At 44.9% G+C, this 11,553-nt stretch overlaps 1 protein-coding gene across 1 annotated transcript in view; it reads left to right on the forward strand.

Moving 5' to 3' along the window:
• The window catches only part of SLC2A3 (solute carrier family 2 member 3), a 13,453-nt gene extending 7,529 nt beyond the window's left edge, over positions 1-5,924 (forward strand). Inside the window, exons 6-10 of the mRNA XM_025214394.1 lie at positions 535-797; positions 1,456-1,560; positions 2,073-2,174; positions 2,507-2,710; positions 3,080-5,924. Of these exons, the coding sequence (XP_025070179.1) occupies positions 535-797; positions 1,456-1,560; positions 2,073-2,174; positions 2,507-2,710; positions 3,080-3,298 (893 nt within the window). The 3' untranslated portion in view covers positions 3,299-5,924. The remainder of the gene's footprint in view (positions 1-534; positions 798-1,455; positions 1,561-2,072; positions 2,175-2,506; positions 2,711-3,079) is intronic.
• Positions 5,925-11,553: the final 5,629 nt, after the last annotated feature.

Genomic DNA, 11,553 nt, shown 5'->3' on the forward strand with positions numbered 1-11,553 from the left:
GGTAAAGACTGGCCTCTGCATGGGATCACAGGACAGCTTGGGTCCTGCCTCACCCATGCTCCCAGGCCACACAAAACCCAGGGAGGATGAGAGACTAGGATAGACATTAGCACCAGGGTGTCCTGATCCTCAGAGATCACTAGATCTGCCCTTTCCTATACCCCGAACCTGCCCCAAGTCCAGAAAGCATGAAAGACCTGATCTGAATCTTTCTCATGGTCTCAAAGAGCATTAACCCTTAAGGAGCACTGAATTTAGCTCTGGTGTTCCTAAATAGCCCCAAAGTAAGGGGTTGAACACAAGTGGGAATAGATCACGAGGCTGCAGCACAACAGGCATAGATAACTATACATCTGGGCAGGGCATTAGCCATATTTCTACAGTGCCCCTAGGGCATCCAACCCTAAGCTAGATAGGTGGCCGAATCAAGGAACTGAGCCTTCTTCTCAGCATCTTAGAGCACTTGCCTATCACAGGGTCTGTCTTCCCAGTGCTCCCTCTACAAGGCAACTGGGAGACCAGGTGTGGGTGCAGAACTTCAGGCCTCTTTACTGCAGCCAGGTGAACCAATGAGGCCCCAGCTATTATATTTTGGTTTTCTCCCCCAAGTTCTCCAGAAGCTCCGTGGCACAGTGGATGTGAGCCAAGACATCCAAGAGATGAAGGATGAAAGTGCCAAGATGTCTCAGGAAAAGAAGGTGACAGTGCCAGAGCTCTTCCGGTCTCCAAGCTACCGCCAGGCCATCATTGTTGCCATTGTGCTTCAGCTCTCCCAGCAGCTCTCAGGCATCAATGCTGTAAGTGAGCTTCCTTTTTCATTTCCTGGGCTCAGTCCACTTTTACTGCACTTGAGTGGCTCTCGTTAACAGTTGCTAACATACAGTGATGAGAGGATCTGGCCCCCTGAGTTTTTCACTTCCCACCTTGAACTGAGGCCACTTGTTTGTGTTACTGCCTACCAAAAATTGCTGCCTGGAACATTCAGCTGCTCCACTACTTCCTCAGGCATGGATGGCATATCTTATAGCTCAGCTGCTATGGAAGCAGAAACTTAGGAGTATGTGAGATCAATCAAATGTTCAGTAGTCTCAGAAACTGGTCAGACACTGACTGTGCTCCAGGTGACCTGTGGAAGTGGGCTGCCCAGAACCTCAGAAGAGATGGGTACCAAGGAACAAAGGGTGACAATCTCATTTGAGGGGGTACTCTATGAAAAACAGGAGACAAAGGGTGAGGCAACTCTCTATGGCAGTTTTCAGGGCAAAATGTTATAACCCATATCGCAATGTGTGATCCCTTGCACAAGCATGGACTGGAAAAGTATCATTTTTATTTGGTCAAACATGTCATAATAGCTCTTAGTTGAATGTACCAAGCATCAAGCACAACAATAAGGGATATCACAATGTAGATACAAGAATGCTAGCCATATCCAAATGCTTCTTTTGCTTCCAGGTGTTTTATTATTCCACCGGGATTTTTGAAAAAGCTGGTATCACCCAGCCAGTTTATGCCACCATTGGTGCCGGGATTGTGAACACAGTCTTCACTGTTGTATCGGTAAGCAGCACTGGGGAACATGGTGAGGGATTTGCATGATGGGCGACTTTGGGAGAAATAGTTGGCATCAAGTGACACGGGGCCAGTTTTATCTCTTCATTCAGAGTGTGCCTAAGGGTGTGCTACACCATGATTAGCAAAGGAAAAAGACAAGCACAGAGGTGATTGGGAGAGAAGAGAGGAAAGCAAGGCCGGAAAGATCATAGAGTGCAAGAAGGAGGAAAGGGAAATAAAGGTGAAAGAATGCAAGTGGGTAGGAGACAAGAGGCAGAGGAAGGAAAAGGGAAAAGAATGAAGAGCAAGAGCCTGGAGAAATGTTGTCCTGTGACCCCACACATTAATTCAGGGTGTGATTGATCACAAAGGCACTAGAGGGTTGGGGGCAGAAGGCAAACAAGGGCCCTTGGGACAGGACAGGGTGGCATACCAACTGCATCATGATACAGAGAACCCCTTCAGCTGCTGCCTTGATATTCAGTGTTTTTTTTCTTTTCTGCTATCACATCTTTCAGCTGTTCCTGGTTGAGCGTGCAGGGCGCAGGACCCTCCATCTAGTTGGCTTGGGTGGCATGGCTGTTTGCGCAGCCATCATGACCATTGCTTTGGCACTGAAGGTGAGTCATTGGCATCCAAATTTTGCTGTTGTCTGGGATAATGACAGAATAGCGATGTTGAAAGGGTCGTAGATGTCTCAGGGGAAATGGTGGGGTGCGGGTGGCAAAGGCAAAGGAAGGGATGTCTTCATGGGGGATACCTGGAATTCGGGGTGAGCAGGGAGGCAAGGGATCTTCAAGGCAAAGGGAGGAGAATCTCCAGCAGGGGTCAGTCAGGGGATCATATAGTTCAGAGACCGTACTGCACCACAGAGAATATGGGGATATTAGGAGCTTTTGATTCTGCTGTTTGCCTGTTGAGTGACAGCTGCTTCTGTTTCCTTCTCTTGCAGGACATCGTGACCTGGATTAGGTACATCAGCATTGTGGCTACCTTTGGCTTTGTGGCTCTTTTTGAAATTGGCCCTGGCCCCATCCCCTGGTTTATTGTGGCTGAACTCTTCAGTCAGGGCCCACGCCCAGCAGCCATGGCAGTGGCTGGTTGCTCCAACTGGACCTCCAATTTCCTGGTGGGGATGCTCTTCCCTTATGCTGAGGTAAGGTCACTCTCTGAAAATCATTGGTGATGATCTGGTCACTAACTAGTCCATGTCAGCAGAGTACTGCAGCTTGCCAAAGCCTTTGCTTTCCCTTGCCTTTTGGCTGAGACAATGCTGTGAGTTTAGGCAACCCCTTTAAAAGCTTCAGTTTTTGTCAGCCAAAATAGCATTAAAGGTTCAGAAAGAAGCCTTAAGAAAGGTGCAAATAGTATAGCTTTCCCTTGAAAAAAGCAAGGTTAAAAGTGAACAAATCTGTGTTTCAGAGAGGTTGTCATCATTCTGAACTGCAGAGAACTGCACCTTCCTTTTAGCTTTATGAGGTTTTTTTCCAAATTATAATTCTTTCCTCTTCTATTCTCCTTGCAGAAACTGTGCGGTCCCTATGTCTTCCTCATCTTCCTTGTTTTCCTGGTTATCTTCTTTGTCTTCACATTCTTCAAAGTCCCAGAGACCAAGGGCAGGACTTTTGAAGACATCTCCAGGGGCTTTGAAGGGCGGCCAGAAGAAGTTAGACCCACATCACCTGTGGAAAAAAGCCCCATGGTGGAACTGAACAGCATACAGCCTGCTAAGGAAGTTTTCTAAGATATTTCACACACCATTCCTTGACCCATTTTTCATCCTTAAAGGGATAGGCAGAGAGTCCTTAAAGGAATGGGCCGATGAATACATCAGGAGAATATCTGGGACAATTTTTTAACTGCTGCTATTTTATTCTCCCCTCCCCACTCCCACCAACCCTGTTTCTGCCAAACCTTGCAACTGGCTAGCAAGTCCCATGTGGGGAAGGTCTCACCCGCTTTCAACACTGGAAGGTACCAGGCGCTACAGCAAAAATAACCTCATCTTCACCTGCCTTGCATCTAAGGAGACCAGAGAACAGAAGGCAATATTTTTGCCTCTCTCACCTTTAATTGCTACTAGGAATTAACCTATTTATGCACATAGCAACCACTTAATTTTTGGAACTAATTATTTTTGTATAGTGAGGTAAAACAACCAAACAAGTCCCCTGTTCCTTCCCACTTCTATTCCACTGTGTGTATACATGTGCATGGTGTTACACTGGAACTTAACAAACTTACCAAAATGCAAAAAGCCATCACATTGTATTGTTTGTCCAGTGAACACTACCCTCAGCCTCAGGAAAAGGGGACCAAGTTATGAGAGTATTTTTTTTTCTTTACTTTTTGTACAGATTGTCTGAGATATAATATGACCTGAATTTTATTTATTTGTGTGTCACTTTGTTTGTAAATATTTATTTTTTTAACGTAAAGATGACAAAGTGGAAGATGTTTCAGATAAATAAGATAACTGCAAAATGATGCTATCAACTTTAAGTGCAATAAAACTGTAATGAGGGAATATGGTACCAAACAGGATGCATGAAAGGAACCTGATTATGCATGTTACTTTTAAAAGTAATTTCTGTCCTCCAAACAGAAATACAAAGACTTGAGTACTCGTGAGATTGAGCATGTGGCTGTGTTGGTGTGTGTTTTCTGTATCCACCAAAGTTCTTATGTCCTTTGGAACTTTTTTGGTGGCTGCATTTAATTGTTGTCATAAGTATTACTTGAAAATTGTGGCATTGCAGCAAAAGGGCATTGTTACTTGATGCTATTTTCAGTCACTGGTAGCTGTTGTGGAGGAAGAGTGAGGATGGTGGTGATTTTAAGGCAGAAGATGGCTCTTCTTACCTTCTCTATTTTTCTTTTCTAACTGTACAGAACGCCTGAAAGAGATAGATGGTAATTTAAAGAGATGTGAGGACAAAAAACCCCATATTTTCCCAAACTGTATTTTCTTATAAATTTTTCTTACAAAATGTAGAGAAAGGCACAAAGCATAAGCCTTCTGAATGCCAGGAGTAGTCCTTTGAGATGTGTTGGTAGGTGTCCATTAGGATGCAAATGTAGGAACAGAAACCAAAGCTACTGAAACTTGATAGGCAGAATGAAAATTGTAGTTGTCCTTAGTTCATTAGCTGTAGGGTACATTTTTCCGGGCCAACCATTCTAGAGGATCCATGGAATACTGTAATGTACTGGCTCGGTGTGTGTGTTTGTGTACTACTGCCCTTTATTAGATGAGGAATGCCAGACACTCGCTATTTATTAGTTAATTATGGTCTCTTCCCTTGCCTCCTAGTTGTCAGAGGATTTAAAAGATACTATAAGCTTTATCCCTGCTGAAAAATAATACTTTAGTTTAGTAGGGCAAAACAGAGAGCATACAATGTGTTTGAAACGGAGGGCAGAAATCTTGGTTTCACAAATGGGAGTGCTCAGTCGGGAATGGGGAGGAGATCCAATATGGTCAGGTCTATCTATACTCCGTCAATACTCCGCCAACATCAGCATAGGGACAGATGTAAATCCAAACTCCGGATACCGATACCTCTGCAGTTGTTGGATGGAAACAAGCTTTTGACCTGAAACTAGTGGCTTGGCTCCAACCCTGTACCAAAACTTGAACCACGTAGCCTGACTTCATATAACTGGCACAAGGGGAGTCCTCAGAGTTAATATACCTGGCAACACATGTCTGGCTCAGGGAAAAAGGCTACCCAAGTCATGGTGGAGAGCACACCTCAGTTTTCCCCAGAACACTCAAAGGGACGATCAAAACAGGCCCTTACAATGAATCCTCCAGGGTTTTTTTTCTAGTTTGAGTCTTGTATGACTCAAGCAATGGAGCCTTCGCCATTTCCCACATGACAAAATTGCAAAATCCAGTAAATTTTTCTCTGCTGAGAAATATTTCCTGTCTTTAGCCTGAAAAAATTCTCTTTGCTCAATTAATTAATGTTACTTCTGGTTTTCCCTCCCTTCCCTTTAGACTTCCTCTTCTACTTTAGTAATTACGTCTTCGGGTTATTGCACGCAGTTATATCTCCCCTCTTTCATATTTTGACTTAATTATGCTCATCCCTCCAAACTCCAACCATTTGTGGAAGAGAAGTCTATAGAGATGTATGTCTGTATCCGAAGAAAGGAAATTTCCCTGAAGTTGAACACCAGAGCATTCCATCCCAAGTGTAAGGGTATCTTTGTGTTGCCTTGGACCGAAGTGTATAAGTCTTTCTTAATCTGAGTCTTTCTTTTTCTCAGTGTCTGCATTGTGAATATTTTCAATGGGTTTTATATGCTTATTATTAATATGTAATTGTGTTACATGTTTTTAAAATAAAAACTCATGGATAAAATTTCAGCTTCTGTTTCTTACTCTCATTTTCCTCAGTCCAGACATAACAGCCCTCCTGCTATCTCTGTCCTGGGATCCCCACACAGCTCTGCCAGCATCCTTTGCTCCTGCCTTGCAGTTCCCTGCCCACCTACCATTGCTGTTTTAAGTTTTCCACATCATTCTGGTTTTTTGTAGACAGCAGTGCTGTTTCCTTCAGCACTAGCACTTCGATCTTCTAGAAATGATCTTCCCTGTCTCTCATCCTCCTCTTTTTTGTAAAATTAAAAATCTTTTTACCCTGATCTGTCTGCCCAGGCCCCATGCAAGTACTTTCCAAATATTCGTCCTCAGTCGACCTCACTACCTGTTTCAAATGCCACATGGAAGGAGCAACGGATGTGATTGAGGGGGGAGAGGAGACTGCAGGGTGGAGAGGTCACTATTCCTCGCTGGCTGTGCCATTCCTTGGCAGGGTGTGTAAAATGTCACTCTTCACCTCACCTCCATCTCCTGAATGTGAATGGGAGTATGGGACACGCATGCAGTTTTGCACTCCTGGTCAGACATCTTCCTGACTGCACTCCCTTGTTGTGCCATCACCCAGCTTGCAATTACTTGCCTCCCTGAGCACTTCAGTTGGAGTCTGCACCTGTTTTTCTATCAGGCAGAAACTGTGAGAACAACTGACTGATCAAGAACCATCTCAGAGGGAAACAGAAGGCAGAGGAGAGGGAAAAGCAATCTGTACTGGCAGGTGGACTGCGCAATGAGATCCTCTTGGTGCAGCCAGGGAAACAGGTAAATCCTTTCCCCCCTCAGGGGGCCTAGGGCACCATCAGCTTCTTTTCTGAAGGGGGTCCAAAAGTTTGAATGCTGGGACTTTCCCTCTGAGGTATGTTCCTGGAGATCTGAGCATGTACGCAGACAGAGGAGATGACTTATGAGGGTTGAGATTCAATGCATAGACCCACACAAGTAACTGACTTTACAGTTCAGTGGCTGAAGCCAAAAACTGAAGGGGGAAAAAATGGTTTCAGGTCCTTGAAAAACAAAAAATGTTTCAGTTTCCTCATCAAAATGGACCCCCTCCCCCCAAATAATTATTTCAACTCAAAATGAAAATTCCTTTGACCCCCCCCCAAAAATTTCATTTTCCTTTCATGACCGTAATTTTTTTTTAATGTTGCTAAATGTGGTTGCTTCAGAAAGAAATATTGAAACATTTTAGGTTTGACAATATTGCACTGGAAAAATTGCACTTCACATTTTATCTCATTTTTTTTTTAGCTGATCTTACTAAATCTGACTCCAATTCACAAATAGTTTTATTTGCCCCCACACTGCATAAATTCTTCACCTGAATAATTTCACCAAGCTCTGAACATGAGCACTTACCCAGCAGAGCTGGTCTCACTCTCTCCTGAAGCAGCTCCATGCTGCTTGCTGTGCACCCGCCTTGCAAAGGAGGCCTTAAAAACCAAGCTCATGCCTTAGGAGATCAAGCAGCTCATAGTAGATTTTGTACAAGCAGGGTTTCAGCCAGTTTCCCTTTGTTGCCTGCTGTGCAGCATGCTGTGCTCTGGCTGCCTACCACCAGAGCTACTGATGTTTACCAGAGCACCCACTGGGGTAACTAGAAACAATGGCTACAAACTGAAGGAGAGAAAATTTAGACTGGACATCAGGAAAAAATTATTTACAGAGAGAGTTGCCAAAATATGGAATACGCTTCCAAGAGAGGTGGTGTTATCCCCTCCCTTGGAGGTATTTAAGAGGAGATTGGACAAACACGTGGCTGTGGTCACCTGACCCCAGCACTCTTCCCTGCCCAGTGCAGGGGGGTGGACTTGATGTAATAGGTCCTTTCCAACCCTAAAATCTGTGAAAATCTATGAAATCTATGAAATCTATGAAACAATCTGGACACTGGTGTCAAAAGCAGACCAGCCAAGTTCACTGATGACACCAAACTTTGGGGAAGAGTGTCCACACTTGAGGACAGGCTGGTGATCCAGGTCAACCTCAATAGGCTTGCAAGGTGGGCAGATGAAAACCTGATGGCAATCAATACAGAGAAATGCAAGGTGCTCCACCTCAGGAATGAAAACCTGCATCACACTTATAGGCTCAGCCATGCTACACTTGCTATCACCATGACTGAAAGAGACTCGGGGGTCATAATTGACCACAAGATTAATATGAGCCACCAGTGTGATACTGCAGCTGGCAAAGCAAACAAACTCTGGCTTGCATTTACCGGTGCATCTTGAGCAAGACCCAGGATGTCATTCTCCCGCTGTACTCAGCCTTGTTGAGACCACAGCTGGAGTACTGCATCCAATTCTGGGCTCCACAATTTAGGAAGGATGTGGAGAAGCTTGAAAGAGTCCAGAAGAGAGCCACGCGCATGATCAGAGGGCAAGAAAATAGGCTTTATGAGGAGAGGCTGTGAGCTATGGGACTCTTCAGCCTGGAAAAGCGCAGGCTCAGGTGTGATTTGGTGGCAGCCTGTAAGTACATAAGGGGTATGCATCAGGATCTGGGGGGAACGCCTGTTCACCAGAGCACCCCAGGGGATGACAAGGTTCACTGGTCACAAACTCCTGCAAGACCATTTTAGGCTGGGCGTAAGGAAAAAATTCTTTGCTCTCTGAGCCCCCAAGGCCTGGAACAGACTCCCCCCCACTCAGAAGTGGTGCAGGCACCTACTCTGGACACTTTTTAAAAAAACATTTGGATGCTGATCTTTCTGGGATCCTTCGACCCTAGCTGACTTCCTGCCCCTGGGGCAGGGGGCTGGACCCGATGATCTTACGAGGTCCCTTCCAGCCCTAATATCTATGAAATCTATGAAATCTTCTCCTCCAGACAGGGCCTCAGCATTTTGGGTGCACTCATAACTGGCTTGCTGAGTCTTTGTTTCCCAACCGTGCTGGACAGTGATTCTGATTCTTTTGTTCAACACAGGGTCACACATGGTCTGGCATCACTGCAGTTACCACCCTGGAAACATCAGTGCCTCAAAGATGGTAAAGGTAAGGGAATGTGCATCAAAACTTGCAGGGGGGCTGATCTCTGGGTCCCGCACCCTCTTTGTTGCTTGTTATTCTCTTCAGTGGTGATGAATTTAGATAATCAGATTTTAAAGGCTCCATGTTAAGTTACCCAGACTGGATTACCCAGAACCTACAGTCCTCCGCACCTGCAATGGCAGGATTGCTCCCTTCAGTCTGCATTTGAGATCTTTCTCCATTGCTTGTTTCAGCTGCTGAATTAATTCCTTTTCTGCCTTGGTATTCACATCCTTCAAATGCTGGCTTGCAGAAGGTTATCTCACACATTAAATTAAATAAATGACATTAAATTTCATCTCCCATTTAGTTGCCCATGTACTCAACCCATGCAAGATAATTCTGTAGTTCCTCACAGTTGGTCCTAGACTTTACCACTTCGAATAATTTAGTGTCATCCACAAATTTGGCCACCTCACACCTCACTACTCTCCCCCTTTCCAAATCACTTATGAATATGTTAAACAGCACCAATCCCAATATAGATCGGGGAGGGGAGGCACGTAAACTGAGGTTTACGTCTTTACCTCAACCACAGTCTGCCACTGTCACCCACCACTTCCTGTTTAGCTCTGCTAATCCCACCTTCTAAATTAACCACTTTGAAACCTGAATTACAGTATTTATTTGTGTAGCTCCTTCCCCCAAATACTCAAGTGTGTTGACTTTTCCACAGAATTAAGGTGTCCTCTTTGCTATCTAGAGTAGGCACAGATCCCTCTCTTCTAGAGATATAGTTTCACATCATAGCTCATTCAAATCACACTCCATCAACCCAAAATGTCCATAGAAAATACAGCTAAGAATCACTGTTCCTCTGGTGACAGCTAATGGGATGGAGACAGGAATGCAAGAGATGGAGAAGAATGAAGTCTGTAGAAATTCAAGGAAGATGAAAAGACCTGGAGGAGGCTGAGGACAGAGGGGAGACAGCAAGAAGTGATGGCCTGCAAGACCAGCCACACTATTCATCCAGCCCATGAACCTGTTGTGCGTCACTCTTCCGGCCTGTGGGGACCGATGAGTTTGACACCTTTGGGTTAAAGCAAGGGTTAAGGAGAGAACCTATTGATTAGATCAGGGGATAGAGCAAGCGCAGGCAAATGTAGCTTTCACAGAAAGAAACGCGAAGAACTGTTCAGCAGAAGAATCAGAGAATCATAAAGCATGAAGGGAGCTCCAGGAGCTCATCCAGCCCTCTGAGTGGATGTAATATACACTATCCCTCTGCCATCCCAGAGGGATGCCCATCCAGCCTCTTCTTAAAAGCCTCTGAAGATTTGATCTAAATCTTTTTTTTGCTGCTGTTTAAACTCATTTCCTCTGCAGCAAGAGAAAACAGTATCTCTCCCATCTTCTGCAAGGTAACCTTCAAATGTCTTCCCTGGATCTCCCTTTCTTCAAACTCAACAAGCCTGGTTCATTCAGCCTTTCTTCTTATGGTCTACTTTCCAAGCCCTTCAGCATCTCTGTTGCTCCTCTCTGGTCCCTCTCCAGTTTCTTTACACCCTTCTCAGAAAGCAGGGCCTGAAGGGGGAGGCAGTGGATCTGGGGTGTGTTTTGTAGGTAGAGGGCTCATCTAGTGCTTAGTTAGGGAGAAGGAAATGGTAAGATGTCTTGGTCAGAGTAAGGGGTTTGTTAGAACTGGGATGAGGAGGGCTGGTTGGAGGTTAGGGGTCTAGCTCTATGGCCTCTCTCTCTGTAAAATTGCATGAAATCCTGTAGATGAGGGACTTTCTGCTCTTGGCCTTCATCACTGGGGTGGCATTTGATGGGACTGGTTGCAGTTCTGTCTCTTTGTGATTATGGCCAAGCTGTCCAGCCAGCCAGCACATCCTGTTGCCAGGGCCTCATCAGCTGCTGCAACTGGTTTAATAAATCCATTGTAGCCACATCCTATCAGTGGCTCTTGGTAAGGGATATGAGGAATGAAAGAGGGGACCCTTGGGAAATTTCCAGCACAAACATGTATGCCTGCAAGGAGTGTGTTTACCATAAAGCACTAAGTAAAGGTTTCCAGGCTTCATCTATGCTACTGCCTCATGGGCTCAGGTCCAGACCCCTCCTACCCCCTTGGCCCCGACAGGATATGAGCAACACCCATTGACTTCTGCAGAAGTCTGTTACTCACATCCTGCACGCAAGAAAGCCGGGGCACTGCTTGTCTTAAAGGACCTATAGTTGGAGTATGATAACATGCCTTCTTGATAGCTCTGAGCTGATGTTTTTACTGAACTGTCCATAATAACTCTCAAATCACTTTCCTGTGTGGTAAAAGCTTGTGTACACTGTAGTGTAGGTATAGTTTGAGTTATTTTTTCCCATGTGCATCACCTTACACTTATTTAATCTACTATTTAGTTGCCCATGCACTCACCAGTGCAAGATCATCCTGCAGTTCCTCACAGTCTGTCTTGGTCTTTACCACTATGAATAATTTAGTGTCATCCACACCTCACTACTCACCCCCTTTCCAAATCATTTATGAATATGTTAAACAGCACCAATCCGCAGTTGGAGTACTGCGTCCAGTTTTGGGTGCAGTACTTCAAGAAGGATGTTGATAAACTCGAGAGG

This window comes from Alligator sinensis, unplaced genomic scaffold (assembly GCF_000455745.1).
Source record: "Alligator sinensis unplaced genomic scaffold, ASM45574v1 scaffold1129_1, whole genome shotgun sequence".
Classification (NCBI taxonomy): Eukaryota; Metazoa; Chordata; order Crocodylia; family Alligatoridae; genus Alligator; species Alligator sinensis.